Source organism: Pomacea canaliculata, linkage group LG10, assembly GCF_003073045.1.
Source record: "Pomacea canaliculata isolate SZHN2017 linkage group LG10, ASM307304v1, whole genome shotgun sequence".
NCBI classification, from domain to species: Eukaryota; Metazoa; Mollusca; class Gastropoda; order Architaenioglossa; family Ampullariidae; genus Pomacea; species Pomacea canaliculata.
The window spans coordinates 26,330,531-26,345,990 of record NC_037599.1 but is presented as its reverse complement, the minus strand read 5'-3'; the positions used below and the strand labels follow the sequence as shown (position 1 = coordinate 26,345,990).

General features: G+C 40.6%; 4 protein-coding genes across 8 annotated transcripts in view; 2 read left to right on the top strand and 2 right to left on the bottom strand.

Annotated features, from left to right (window-relative positions):
* LOC112574545 (GTPase IMAP family member 4-like) overlaps positions 1-15,460 on the top strand; it is a 283,763-nt gene that overhangs the window by 166,128 nt on the left and 102,175 nt on the right. The gene's annotated exons all lie outside the window — the stretch shown is intronic.
* Positions 1-15,460, top strand: part of LOC112574535 (GTPase IMAP family member 4-like) — a 287,359-nt gene that overhangs the window by 172,408 nt on the left and 99,491 nt on the right. The gene's annotated exons all lie outside the window — the stretch shown is intronic.
* Positions 1-15,460, bottom strand: part of LOC112574529 (GTPase IMAP family member 8-like) — a 133,175-nt gene that overhangs the window by 32,919 nt on the left and 84,796 nt on the right. The window lies entirely within an intron of this gene.
* LOC112574540 (GTPase IMAP family member 4-like) lies at positions 7,527-11,499 on the bottom strand. 3 transcript variants are annotated; one of them, XM_025255687.1, is made up of 4 exons: positions 11,364-11,458; positions 10,372-10,454; positions 9,847-10,031; positions 7,527-8,765 (listed from the first exon to the last, which is right to left on the bottom strand). In XM_025255687.1, the coding sequence occupies exons 2-4, from the start codon at positions 10,397-10,399 to the stop codon at positions 8,268-8,270; spliced, it is 711 nt and encodes a 236-aa protein (XP_025111472.1). In that variant the 5' UTR covers positions 10,400-10,454; positions 11,364-11,458; the 3' UTR covers positions 7,527-8,267. The 3 variants fall into 3 exon arrangements, with proteins under 3 accessions (XP_025111472.1, XP_025111473.1, XP_025111471.1); XM_025255688.1 differs by lacking the exon at positions 11,364-11,458 and adding an exon at positions 11,078-11,356; XM_025255686.1 differs by having other exon boundaries at positions 7,528-8,765; positions 11,434-11,499.

The following is a 15,460-nucleotide window of genomic DNA, read 5'->3' as shown; positions in this document are numbered from 1 at the left end:
GGCCTATGGATGCCTTTGCATCGGCATCGTCTGCCAAAATGTAAAATGCACTTGTTTTCATTTTTTAAAATTCAGGTTAGGTTAATTTGCTAAAAATTTATTATATCAAGTACAATAGAGTCAGAAATCGGCAGTCTGTAGCATTGTAACATACAAAGTAAAAAGATAAAAAATAATAACAGACTGACATGTCTGATGGAGACGTTAGAGGGCAAAGGGGGCGGCTGACTTCAAAGGAAAGTGAGCGACTTCAAACAGCTTCACTTTACACAACGCTGCAGGTGAAAGCCATTATGTACTCATTTGTTGTCCCACCCAAACATTTTATGAGCTGGCGGACACGAGGTCAAAAGCGGGACGTCTGGTCACATTTTATTGTTCTCTTACCATGCTAGATAATTATCTTCCTTGTGCAACCAATGAAAACAAGGAAAATGCGAAGCGATGACGAGGGTTGAAGAAATAACAATTGACAAATCTTTATTTACGAAGGAAACAGAATAAGCACAAATTATTCTTTTGTTTACATTTGGCCCTCGGGTTATGTAGCAAAAATAAAAAATATACATTAATTTAAAACAATAAAAACATAGAGAGTAATTCTAATATATACAGATGTTGGTTGATAACTGAATTGATAAAGATATTATGGTTGGTTAGAGGACTGGCAATATGCGTTATATGTTACATTAGCCGTGCGAGTAACAGACGATTAAGCTTGGTAGAAAGCCTCTGTAAGCAATCAAAGTGTTTGGAAAAGATGTCCTAGGAGTCCCACCTCGAACCAGTACAGACTGGAATCCTTTCTTCAGAGATTTGATGACAAGTTGCAAAGAACACTGCCAACATATTTCAGCTCGTCTTGAATAGGTCAATTCTCAGTATGGGAATACTGAGCTTAAGAGACCTTCTTATTATGTTGGTAGAGAATGATATGATATGAAGGAGACTTATAACGCGCAAAATCCGAATCCTTGGGAAACGCTCAATGCGCCGAAATGTCACAGAAAAGTACACCAATAAAACATTAGCAGCTGCAGAAAACCAAAAAGAAAGTTAGAATCAAACGATCGGACGGCTAAAAAAGGACCACAGTTGTGAGCGAACGATCTGCTGCTGCAAAGCGCATGACCACTACTCACAACACAGGACCACAAATCAGAAAAAGGAAAAAAAGCCCTGCAGTACAGTCCACAGTCCTCTTGACGAGTGCTGAGCTACATGCACTGTGGTCGTATCTCTGTGACCTGTATATAGCTGATCGATACAGGCCACACTGTCAAACTGCACGATGACCTCCTCTGATGATTGTGATCAACATCTACAAGCCACATGATGTAAGTGTCTTTGTGTTGCATTCTGCGAACTGACTGATCTACAGGCTGGATATCAATCTCTCTCGCGTGCTTCACTCACTGTCACAGCGAACTTGAGTTGTAGTAAATAAAGTGAAGCGACGATCCCCTTTGTCAGTGTATAATATGATAAGATTCCTTCATAGTCTTAAGATGTTCTCAGTATATGCTCAAAATGTTACCGATGTCATCGATCCTTGTTATCTGGAGTCGTCGCCGTTAGATCTACAGTGATCGCCCTTATTAACCACAAAACTACAAATAGTTTGCACTTCATTCTCGTGGAACGGCTGAGACTCAGCTGCCAGTGTTAGTATCAGCTGCGCAAAGGACTGTTAGTGTCCGCCATAGAAGCAAACTCCGAGAAAAGCTCTTGTAACGGAAATATCGTGTGGCAACAGCCTGTCCTCAGTGTTCACAGAACAGGAAAACAGGGTCTTGTTATCTGCACAATGGTGGGGAGGTGATGTCGATGGTAAGGCTGACTTGCTGGTGTACAATCAGGCAGTTGAGCAAGTCGTCTGCCCTGGGCCCGTACAGGATCTCAACGGCCCTGAGTTCAGATCTACAGCTCGGAAAGCCACAGTGTCGTCAGACAGTAGCAACGCAGAATAGAGCAATGATGAAATCACAAAACAGAGGAAAACTGCATGAAAATTTTGAAAGCAAAGGACTGACTTGTGTGATCTTCAAGATCTTCAGAAAAAAACCAAGGACGATACGCTGACTGAAATTTATCTAGGCAGCCATAAGTAATAAAATGTGTCATAAGCTGCTCTGCAACCACCCTCTCCAGTAGCTTGGAAATACTGTATATGATAAATTTGACATTGGACGATAGTTTTTACAGTCGGAGGGATCCAGGTTCGCTTTTTTCAACAAGGGCTTCACAACAGCCTGTTTAAAACACCATGGAACACATCCTGCTCTTAAACTGGCATTAATAATGTCCAAGATGACAGGAAATAGAATGTCCAGAAGTTGAATAATAAATTTAGTTGGTACAGGATCCACGGCACATGAAGTTTTAGTTGATCTCGCTACAAGTTTCCTCAAGTAACTCTCATCAATACACGTAAAAGAAGTCAGCGGAACACCAGCAAATGGCACAGAATAATCTTCCTCACACTCTGGCAACTCACAAGCTGCACTCTAAAGTCCAGCACTAATTTCCTTTATCTTATTAACAAAGAAGGAAGACAGCTGATCAGCAGCTGACTTGACATCCACCTCAGGAAGAACCGGACTAGTTCCGTTCTTACCCAACAAGCTGTTCACGATGTCAAAAATCTTTCTGGGATTTCCACTCGCAGCCTCTAGCTGCTCCTGCACGAATAGCGACTTAGCCTTTTTTACAGCACAAACATATTTATTTCTGGCTAACTTACACAGCTGTCTGTCAATCTCAAGTTTGGTCTTCCTCTACTTTTTCTCTGCCAGCCGTCTCTGTTTCTTGGCTTCACTCACCCCCTCACAAAACCACGCACAATCTGGTCTATCTACAACAATTTTGCTGACTGCAGGCGCATGCTTATCAAGCAGCTCTAGTAAAGTCTGATTATATAACTCTGCTAACTCATCAACATCTGTGGGAGGATCTAATAAGAAGTTTGACTGAAGCAGGTCTTCTCTGAAAGCGTTCAGGTCAACCTTCTTCAAATTTCTACACAAAACAGATGTCTTTCTACGCCTTGGTCGAGAAAGATCAGTCACCAAGGACTGCACAAAATGGTCTGAAATCAAAAAATCCTCGACAACAGCTGACTTGACCAGTGACTCTGATGGCGCACGAGTGATAACCCAGTCAAGAATGTGTCCAAGTCTATGAGTTGGTTTATCAATCAGCTGACAAAGACCACGGCTATCCAAAGCCTCAATCAACCGCTTCACATCATTATCTTGAGGATTATCAAAGTGAAAATTTACATCCCCCAAAATAAGAATCTTCCCCTTCGTGAGTAAACTGTCCACCAGCATAGTAAATTCCTCATGAAACAGAGAATCGGAAAGCTGATTCTTTTTCGATGGAGGAGGTCTATACAAACAAATGATCGCTAATGTCTGCTTGGCTAATGTCAGTCTTGCTGTTATGTACTCAAAGGACCTGTACTGTGTTTGTCTCTTCAACACTGTAAATTTCAAATGTACTTTAAATAAAACTCCAACTCCACCCCCACTCCTACCACTCCTGGGATTTTGTGCAAATATATAGCCCTGTGGCGTAAGGTCTTTGATTACTGATTCATCACCTATATCTTTTAACCATGTCTCTGACAAGAAAAATACATCAAAGTCATTATCCAACACTAAATCATGAATGTCCACAGCCTTGTTGCAGACTGACTGCACATTTAAGTGACCAACACATATACTTGTCACATTTTTCGTTTCTAGTGAAAGTCGCCCGCTCTTTGACAAAGGAAAATTCAGATTAAAATTTAGGTCACCTTTCTTTTTCCCACCATCTGTACCTCGTTTGGTGCTGAGGTGTAGTAGTGGTGGAGATTTACTTTTGTCGTTTAGACCGTATTTCCTCAGCCGGCACTGAACTCCTCCTCTCCTACCTCTCTTTCACTTTTTTTTCTGATGGACGGTCAAGTCTTGAGGTAGGATATTAGTTGGAAAGGTGGGAGTATCATAATGGAGGGTCGCCGAAGTAAGAGAGTGCGAGAAGGTACTCACGGCTATACAACATAGTGAGGGCCGCCATGTTAGAAAAACGAAAACAGTACGAGCAGTAGGAATCAGATCTCAGGTAATGGCGGAGAGCGTAACCCAGCGGTTCTCAACTTTTTACTTGTGACTCCCCCCTGACGAACAAAGGTACGTCCGCGCGCCCCTCTTAGCCAGCAATGTAAGCTAATTTCCCTAATACCGGTATAAGAAACTTTAAAAAAAGACCACCTTCGCGCCCCCCTTGTAAGCACGTCGCGCCCCTCCCCCCAGGGGGGCGCGCCCCACAGGTTGAGAACCGCTGGCGTAACCGTTACAGTAAAATCCACAGAAACAGAAAGCAAGGCAATAACAAGCAGTTAAAACAGCAACAAAGTAAAATTTAAAAGAAACCATACAAATTGTAACTAAAAGAAATCTAAGGATATGGAAGAGCAAAGACGTTGCACAAGAAAGCAACAAAATCACTGGAGAACAAAGCAACTCAGCCTGTCAGGCGCAGCCTCGATTCCAATTACTAGATGCAACCTCAGCGTTTTTGGCTAGAAACTTCTTGGGAGTGACATCAGCGTCTGGGTCTTTCGGATGCAACTTTTGTGGAGTAAAGTTGACAGAGAAGCCGCTGCAACTGACAGTGACCCAAACAGTTCTGGGACCTTGAACAAAGGAGGCCTCCGCGTGCACGTGACTGTTGGTGTAACGAGATAAGTGGCGAGCGTGTGTTGTGCGAAATAGTGTATTGTGTGCGTGATTAGATTTAAGGTTAATTGAACAGTGACTCATTAGTTATCTGGACACATTAGATGTAAGGGGAAACAATTGGGAACGGGACGACCTAGGGGACCAGCCAAGTTAGGGGAGACAACTCATTACCAAAATACCTTTTCTTGTGTATTCCCTTATTGTCGTTTGGTAATAATAATTAACGTTCTTTTAATACACTAAATTGCCTCGCGTTTTCATTGGGGCTATGCTTGCTTGGGGGCTCGAGCTGATCAGAAGTGTTAATTAATAAGCAATTTAGTGTGATATTATGCAGTGAAATGTCGACGTGATTGGTGGTGGTATCGACGGTGTGTTAGACCGAGTGTCAGATATCGTACCACCTACCAAATCAACGGACCCCGCCCCAGGTTTGCGACAGTCAAACATGCAGACACGTGTTGGTAGCGATCTTAGAGGGAATGTGACGAATGGTGCTTCAATGAAAAATGCAGCCGTGTGTTTAAAATCAACTGAGCAACAAGTCAGCCTGGTTTGCATTTGCTGGAGGGACACACGAGCAAACTCGAATTTTTGTGAAAACGTTTCACGTGTGCACGTGTTCAGAACACTAATGCGGACACACAGTCCTCCTCAAGTTGACAGAAACGAGACAGGGGAGGGATGGAAGGAGGACAGGACAGTTGCTGAATTATATAAAGTAGGGAAGGGGTGCATGCACTTTCATCTGCATGGCATGCTCAATCGAACACTAGAGAACAACTGGTTGTATCATGTGTGTCGCTGCCCGCGGGTACTGACACGGTTCGGTACCCAAGAGGTGGAAGTCTTTACCAAAAGCGGGGTTGTGTGGGCGGAGGGGGAGAAAGGTTACAGGAGGTCAAGATTCAGGCAGCGAGGCGTGTCGTTGTTCACAGGTAACCTAACGTGCAGCTTGAGGAAGGTAAGAGACTAGTTAAAAGCTTAGTGTGGAGCATTAAAAGAAAATCCTTGGATGAAGATTAGTGTAAGCCAGGGACCTGATTCTATGTCGTGATGTAAGCTGCCAAAATCGGGATTAAAAAACTAACTGTCCCTCTTGTTTACACAAAGCTTTAGTTTTGCAAGAAGCTTCTCATTGACAACACAAACATCTTGATGTGCCATAGTGTGTTGCTGATCGCTTTCTATCCATGGAAATGTCTGTAGGTAGGAGTGTATTTCGATCAAGGAAGCGATCGTAAGGAGGTGTTAACCCATGATTGGGAAATTAATGCCTTGATCATTACCCAGTCATTAAAAAAACTAATGATTGAATTCACGGTGCAGTTCACATAAAAACTGCCGAAGTGAAGAGTGAGGAGCAGATCGAAAGGCTGCTCACCTGTAGACACTTGCTAGGGGAATGTAGCGTGTAGCCCCAGACAAGAGATGCATGCTGGTAAGGTGAGAGAAAGTGAACTCCAGAAAAAAAAAACACACACGTGGAGATCAATAAATCAATCATCCACACACCAAGCGCATTTTTGCTGAGCTCGATGTCATCGACAAATGCACTAAGGAGTTTTGACAAAAGTGTAGTACTTACGACACGATTAGCAAGTGCATATAAAGCAAGCAAGCAAGCGAAAAAGAAAGAAAAAAGGCAGCTAGCACTTTACGGGTATTCGTTCCAATGACCGCAAAATGAAGGGGAGAGAGACATTTGAGAAAAATCCTTTCTTTTGTCTTACAGACTTGTCTCCCCTGTTTAACGCGCACACAGGAACGCACACAGAGAAGAAACATTCGCAACACTGCTTTATTCACAAAATTTTAATATGCAGACATTGTACAAATTCATTTATTAAAGTTGCTTCATCGTCGTTGTCTAATCGCTGGTTAGACGGATGCTATATTATATCATGTTGCGACGACCATTGACCCTGTGGCAAGCGAGAGAAACAGAGAATACAGACAAGTCAAACCGAAACTCAAAGAAAAAAAAAAATCTGACATGTTTCGTATGTGAACTCATAGGCCGAATTAGGACTAGAAATTTTAAATTAAACAAGTAAAGCATTTTTTGAGACAAACATCTCTTTGATGTACCGAAAAGTATAAAAAAAAATGTTCGCTTAGGTCGCGGGATTTGCTTCAACACATATAACCTAAAATATAGAAGGGTGAATGGCACTCTCTTAAAATATGAAAAACCTGATCATCACAAAGTTATAAATTATCTTTTCAATAAAATTATTAATAAAGAAGTTAATTATATTAAGTTTGTAAGCGTGCCCTTTACACTTTATTAGTTTATAGACTATTTTCTTTCTGATATGTAATTTAAACCTGAATGCTACTTTAACCACTTTTAGATAAATAATGATCAAGGGAAGTAAGTGCTATGTACTTTTCGTTTGTTCGTTTTCAGAGTTACCTCCCATAGATCACTTTTCAGCCTCCCAAACGAAGATGCAGTTTCCACAAAAGAATTGGACAAATTAGTGACTTCAATGAATGTTTTTGCACTTACTTTTTATACATAAGAAAAATATTGCTAACAGGGAGGAGGAAAAGGAGAGAGAGAATATATGTGTGAGAGAGAATTTGTTGAATCTTTTAAACGTGTTTGTTTCATGGTGTAATCTAATAGGTGAAGCAACATTCTGACAAAAAGATAGCAAAGTTTATTATTGTGTGTGCACACATTACTACACTGCATTTGTCAAAACTCCCTGTTATAAAAAGATTTTTTTTCCAGATGTTACAGTGTGAGCTCGACACATGATTTTGCAGACATAATAAATCATAGGAAAATGTTGTTTATGAGCTGTTTTATTTCTGCTGACTCAGAAAAAGAAAAACCGTGAAAATGTTTGGTCCACTTCAAATCGCAGTAAAGCATAGCCAGGACATTAAGTGAGAAATATTTAAATTCATAATCATTAGTTTTATTTTTGAAATAGTAAAAATAACTAATGGGGGATTTTCAAAGTAAACAGTTCTCATCATATTCAGTTATTAATTTTTTTTAAAAACAAATATTTCTTGTAAAAATGTAAGAAAATAATTTTCTTCAGATGTTCTTAATCATCTTTAAGTGTTATATAAATTAACAACCTATAACATGTTCAAAGTGACCTCTGCTTCCAAACGATGTGAGTTCAACTTAGAAAAAAGTAAAAACATATTTGAATTGTGATATAGACATTGTGCTGTCATAAAACTGAGCAGTTAATTTGTATGTTCGCACATGTTTATCCAAACATCCAAAGAGCTCTGTTATATTTTTCTGCCGAGTAAAGGAAATATAATGTACATTTGGGTAGACCATTTTGCAGGCAAATACACGTTTAGTAGAGCTAACATTTGTTTACAAAGAAAATCACATAAAAGAGCAAAAAGGAATAATGCATCAAGTATTTATTTATATAATCTCTGTTTAGCGATATTTGTTTTCTTATTGTAAATATCATAAAATCCTTTCCTTAGTTGGTTATTATGAAAGATCAATGTTCACAAGTGTTTATTTCTCGTTCACAAGCCTTCTTTCTTCTATGGGAAGAAACTTTTCAGATAGGAAACGCATGGATTTAGAGTACTGGTGACGACAGCAGAAGCCATTGACCAAAAACTCCAAGTCTGCATGTCCCTGCTGAAGCACTCCGCAAGTTTGTTGAATATATCTCCGTGCAGCTCCTCAACATACCTCCCTGGCGAGCAGTCGAAGAGAACATACCGGTGACGGGCATCCTCCAGCACGTTCTGTAGTTCCTGGCACACTGTCTTTAACTCTAGTTCGAACTCTTTCTCGTCATGGTCTAGTCTGTCCTTAAAAGTGAAGGCAATCACCAGGTTCTTGCAGAAGTCGTCTCCCCAGAGGTCTTTGATCTTTGTGTAGATGGCGTACTCCTCGGCGGTGTAACGGACGTCACAGCGAATGGCGACAATCACAGCAACTGAAGTTTCTGGTGATGTTCTCCACTCCTCCACTTGCTTTTTGGCATCAGCATCGGACATTTCGCAGTTAACCATATCTGGAGTGTCGAAGACCTACGAATATTAAAAGACAGATAACACGTTTCTCGCTGCACCAAGAAAACTATGTTACAATAGTTTATGATACGGATACTGCTTAAGACAAGTTTGAACCAGAGAAAGAAAAACGACTGGAATAGTCGGGGAAGAAAAAATAAAGTAAATAAATTGTTTCTTTTGAAATGTACTTCAGTTGAATTTGTTTCCATCACACCTTTTTTAAAATTGTTATTATGAGGGAATTGTTATTGTTATTAAAACAAAGACATCTAAACCCGAAGGTTCGCATGTTATGCGGATTGATACCAATGTGACACAGCATATAGCGGTTTACCCAGTTAACTCACCTGTGGAATGAACTTTGAATTTTAGAGGGCTGGGAAATGTTAAAAAAAACAATATAAAAGAGTTGGGGGCAGCTTTCACAAAATTCTGACCACGAGAGAGGCGAGGACCAACACCTCACTCTCCTACAACTAAGGTCACGTACTACCTTCTCTAATCTTACATTCTTTATGACAGAATGCTGTTTCTCTACTAAACTATTACAGCTTGTTGGCCAGTTGGCCATAATAATCAAAGTAGAACAATTAAAGAAAAGAAATTTTCTATAGCCTACCGCCACTGGTCAATCTAAAAATAGAGGAGCAAAGGACACTCTAACACAAATCGCGTGACACCACGTTTTCTACTTCCCCCAGTCAGTGACTTAATGCCCTATCTATAACCTACACGTAGACACTAAATAGTAATCCTTAACTTTAAACTTCAAGTCCTAACCCTAGAACTAAACCTTTAACCCTAAGCCATGGACATCTACAAAAGCATTTCACAAATATCATTAGTTTTCCACCTCTCGTCTCCAGCATCCCCATTTTAGTAATGGCCGGTGACAGTAAAGATAATTAAAATTTTTTTACCGATTTATTTTTACACAATCCAAGCTCTACAATAATGAAATTCATTTTTATTTCTTTTGTATATCTGCATTTCATCTTAAATTAATTTCTTAGCCTGACTGCTAATCAAGAACCTGCAAAGCAATACCCTTGTTGAGTTTCTACACTACTACATTTTTGTTGGTAAGTGCCCTTACTGTAAAGTCTCGCTCTGCGCTGTCCCCCGTGCAAAGTGTTACAGTCGTGCTGCTCATTCCTGTGCCGATCTCAAACAGGTTGTCATGACGACGAAGAATGATGTTTCCAATACTGCTCTTTCCATTTCCCGTTTTCCCGATTATTACAAGGCGTCTTGGGATCACCTCGAATCCAGATGTGCTGTCTTAATAAAAGAGATATTTTAATTGGTTATTTCCTTTAACTTTCGGATCTCCAACTCTCCATCAGACTTTTATGTAGATATCCAATGACTCAGCTTTGCCAACATTCACTACTTCATTAAATTTTCTTCTCCTTGAATTGGTATATTTAATAGGACAATAGCTTCGTACAACTGACTCCTTAAGAAAAACATTTGAAAAAAAATTATGTTAACTATCTTGAGTGGTATGCGTGCATGTGAGATATGTGTGTGTGTGCGCGCGTCTGTCAAACAAGGTGAGATGTACACACGCGTACATACTTTCATTATTAAATTATCAAGCAGAAAATAAAAGTTCTACCACTGTCTCTTTGAAGAGATGTGTCCATCGTTGTTACATCCACGTTTTCCAAATTATCCCCTCGAGACGAGCTGATTAATTCCCTTAAGCATAAAAAAGTGATTACCCAAATGGTTATAACATTTTTGGAATAACTCTTTTTTAACCTCTCCTTCCAAATAGCTGTGGAAACTACAATGTGACTTCACAAAAGTAGTAAGAAGGACATTTTATTTGGTTTGGAGTTGACTACACCTCCGTAGCCTGGATCGAGGTAGTTGGACATGAAGCACCTCAGCCACCACAATAACAATCTGTGTGACTTTGCTGGGAAGACATCGCAAAAATGAAGTGTGGGAATGTTTAGTGCATGCATTTTACTCTTAAGCAAGCGGAGAGAATGCTGCCAGAACAATTAATAATTATGTCTGTTGTTATTAGAAACCCGCTTGGATGGCTTTTAAGATACGTAAATAGATGGAAAGCAAGTGAGACAAAACAAAAACAACTGAAATATCTAGAGCCAACAAAGCACAGAAGAAAGAATTCAGGTTGAACAATTAAAACGAGAAGAGATAATGTTACCCTAGAGTAAACAGTCTCTGATTTAGAGTACAGGGATATAAATAAACATATCTCATCATCATCATCATTATCATCATCATCATCATCATCATTATTACGTAATATGTAGTAATGACATCCTTATTAAATCTTTGAAACTTACAGAGTAAGTTGTGCAGGACGGCTAAATACTGTTTAAATGTCGCATTAATGCTTACAAAGATAGTGGTATAGTTTATAGGTCAACACAAAGAGATAAACAAATACTAAATATAGTCATGAGGTGATATCTCTTGCTCTTACTGTCAACATCATTATCATTTCTGCGCATGCGCTGTGAGACTCAATATGGCGACCGTCAGCAAGGCCCAGTCAAAGGGAAATATATTGTGAGTACGACTGAGACCTGCATCGTGAGATCACGAGAAAGCACAAAGTACAAACCTCACCTGGGCTGCTAGCGGATAAGTAGGGTTAACTGGATGTTGTTGTGTAAACAGCGGCGCTGGTGTGACTAACCTTTGTCAGAGAATATTCCCACACTCACGCACTCAGGAAACAGACGCGAAGTAGTCAAAGTTCTTGTTTACATCGTGCAGCTGGTGGTGGAGCTGTCATAGGTCATATCTGTCAGCAGCAGGAAGTCCCGCCTACATCCGCCTTTGAGACGCCCTTCTACTGATATGAATACTTCCCTCCCCTCTCTCTTGCTATTACTTCACGCACACACGGCTGTGCAAAAGGCACGCACACTCTTTTACAAACTTCTCACGTGCACACGCACACGAGAGTAAGAAAGGCAAGAGAGGGGCATGAACTCTTGGAGGTTTCTCTACATATTTTATTTTGAAGTCTTTCACAAAGTGTTCTTGTCCTTAGCTCATTGGTGAACATGAGTATGGTCTGTATCACACGTTGTTGTGTGTGTGTGTTTTTTTTTTTTTGTTTTTTTGTTTTGTTTTTTTTTTTGTTTTGTTTTGTTTTTGTTTTTTTTTGATGATATTGATGATAATGTAGCGGGAGCGCTAGTTTCGATCAGCGGTACTGCTGACATTGTCTAGTCCCTCCACCCCACATCCCCTTCCACCCCACGCGTGGTCGCGCGAGCGGCGCGCAGCGCGAGACGGGCAGCATCAGCGGGTGACGTGGTACCCAAGCTGCCCTGTACAAAAAGCGGGCGTAAGGCAGCGCCCGCACCTTTGTCTCTCCGCACGAGAATTGGTCCTGCTGGTATGGCAGTTAGAGCCTTTGGAGACTGAGTTAGCGAGAAGTACCTTTGGGCAGCGATGCCCCTGGTCCGCTGGAAATAGCGGCTCGCTACACTCAGTCTCTTTCCTTTTTTTTCCCTCCCTCGGGAGTTGAGTTAGGCGGTAGGTTTGGCTAGGTAGGGTTAGGATTAGGGTTAAGTTTGGCAGTTGTTTTGTGGTAGGTGTATATTCTGTAAATAAAATCTATGTCTTAAACTGTAGCACTTGTGTGAGCGATAGTGTGTCAGCGAGTGCTAGTGTGTGTACTGTCCCTGTGTATGTAGGCGTGACGCAGCAGAAGAGAACACACGAGAAGGTCCGGCGAAACTGACACACCAACCGAAAGGACACTTTACGTGCAGTTAGTAAAGCAGGGTCTTTTGTTGGACTCCAAGGTCAGCTGTAGCTCGGGTGCGTGCAGAAATAGGTATAGGAAAAAGAACACAACGCGAGGCAGGTAAAAACTAGGCGACGCACCCGACTAACGAGAGCCAGAATTTTCATAGCGTGGAAAATTCTCCTAGGGAACTCCCGTCCTCTTCCCTGGAACAGCAAAGAGGATACGGACTGATTTGGCGCTAGGGTGTTAGCGATAGGGTGCCGGTCAGTCCGGTTACAATAATAATAATACGTGAGAGAAAGAACGAACCATACAACAGTCGATTCCGGTTAATCAGACCAAATCATTTTGGTCTTAATAACCAGGTGATCCGACTACCCAAACATGCCCTATGTTACGAGGCAGGACGTGCTACAATTAACATTAAAATGTCATTATAACCTTTATTGTGCGGCCACACGTATGGCGAACATACGAGAAAAAACTACTGCTGCTTACGAACTTCGTTTATTAAAAAATATATTTACAAACACATTTTTCGAAACGATGAACACGATACCCAGGGTGCAAAGCACAATATAAACATGTCCAGTGTCATTTCACGCGTTTTGTTGACAGACTGCACTTGAACAAAATCCTCACGAGCATCCAAAGCAGCAATGAGCCTGCCTTCATTTCCATCCTTCGTGTTTCGGTATTTGGGATTCGGTCCTGATAAGCAGCTGGACCGATAAGCCGGATTCGACTGTATGTACAAAAGAACAAACAGACACATAAGAAAGACGAATGAATTAACGCAGGTATACTCACAGTTGAAAAAAAAATGTGTAAAACGCAAATGTTTTAACGCCCCATAGTCACGTGACCAAAAAGTAAGTCGTTTTTCGTTTCGATTTGATTGTTGTAGAGGTTGTAGATGAACATGCACCGCAGGTACCTTCCGTAATAAAAATCACGTTTAACAGTTGCTGTAGGAGAAATTTTGCTGTAACAGATTCAAGCAGATCTCGAACCAGTGACTCTGCAGACGGAAACACTAGGTTTCAGAGTTTCCCCAGTAAATTGGTGGCTAAAAAAACACTGTTTCCCCTGGTTTAGCGTATTTTATTTGTGATAACCAGTCAATAAGTGTAGAAAGCCAGGTGATCAAAGAGGAACAGGGGCATTGAGAAGATGTTTACATCTTCAGGTTTACAGTGGGTCGCAACATCAAGTCTAACATAATTAGAACATAGACAATAAGGCTGTTTGTTATATCAGTTTCATTGAATCAGAATATTGTCAGAAAGCTTACATTACTGCTCAAGGCACTGGGCAGATACTGGAACAGACGGCCTAGGAAGCCTGGGTCCTCTTCTTTAACGACTTCTTCCTTTACGTCATCTACACTGACCCCTTCCTCATCTGCCCTCGCTTTCATTTCCTCGTCGAATCTCTGGACGATGCTGTTGGAGTAAGGTCGATCTCCATTCAGCCACTTAAGGCTGTCTACACACGTCAGCAACATCTCAGCTTCCCTGTCTCTAGCGGCCTTGAAAACTGACCAAACATGATGATATAGTGATATTTATTGTGTTATTTTATATCAGTTTAAACAACTATTTGTAAAATGCCTATACAGTACTAGTTGCTAGGAGGACAAAATAATACGTGTAACCTGCAGAATATCATAATGTCAAGTCTATCCAACAAGTTACAAGAAATTTTAATAGAATAAACTAACCTCAAGGACTATGGTGTCAGCTGAGACTTTTTTCCATCCACATTTGTCAGTCCCTGAATTCAGTCCACAATGTTGTTCAAACGCCTCTTGTCCCAGGATGAAGTTGCCCGTCGTGCTTTTTCCATTTCCGGTTTTACCGATGAGAATGAGGCGTAGTGTGGTGGGCATCTGAAGTAAACTGTTTACCTTGTCATACATGCACAACATGACATGATGTTTTCAACACATTAACGTGTGTATTAAATGTGTAAGAGACACATGTACCCATACACTATTTATATACGTAATCAGCTGCATTTACAGTGACTTTAATATAACAGTTTCTAAATTGGAAATCGGCATGTAGAGTGAAACAATTATTGTTAATTATTGTAAATGGTGAAATGAAGAGTCTCCTTCCCTAATATTCATATTCTTTTATGACTATAAAAGAAGAAAAAAACTATGTTTATGTCTTTAATCATTCTTTCTATATCTCCCTCCTCCCCCCCTTTTAGTGTCGACACGCTATGTGAAGTCGATAAGAACAAACTGTACAAGCACAAAACGTACCTTTTTGCCTTCTGGGTATGTGGCTACCTTGACTATGTCAGGTAAGAAGTAATCAACTCGATGTTAAAGTATTCTCACAGAAAAGTTGCTAACCCACAACACTAAGAGGGAGAGAGAGAAAAAAAATAAAGAGATTTTTTGAGCCTCACAAATTCAGGTAGGGACATGATATGCTTGTCTGCTTGTCCCCATTATCGTTTGATGTACTTCTGGTGTTCGGTATCTATCATCGATGACGTAGGCGAGTTTTGGTTTGTAAAAGTCCTGGATATTGGTATAATCTGAGTGCTTACAGGTGCTTTTATGCTTCCATATAAATTTAATAATATTAATACTACTTAAGTAAGAATCTGTGGAAGCAGCTAGGAAGATCCTATTGTATGCCTTACATCCCTTCATTGTCTGTAGTCGGAGTGTGTACTGTGTAGTCAATGTTGTAGACAGTACGCAAGGCCTGGACTTTTCAACTATTTTGTAACCTGATAGGTCTGCATGCTCTCTTTCTTTATTAAAAAAAGAGCCTGCAACGCTCTCATAGTTAACATCGAGATAACATTATCACTATTTTATAAATACAGCCACCAGATAACACATTTCACAAAGGTTATCAGGGCTTCTGCTAAGGCTAAATTCTTTGGGGTCCCAGGGACCCCTTCTTCAGATTTTTAAGGGGTCCCTGTTCTT

Excerpts from the sequence above, each read along its gene's own strand:
- LOC112574540 (XM_025255686.1), bottom strand. The coding sequence starts at position 10,399 with ATGGACACATCTCTTCAAAGAGACAGTG. Across the intron at positions 10,032-10,371 it reads ATCTCTTCAAAGAGACAGTG|ACAGCACATCTGGATTCGAG; the intron begins GTAGAACTTTTA and ends TCTTTTATTAAG. Across the intron at positions 8,766-9,846 it reads GCGCAGAGCGAGACTTTACA|GTCTTCGACACTCCAGATAT; the intron begins GTAAGGGCACTT and ends TAATATTCGTAG.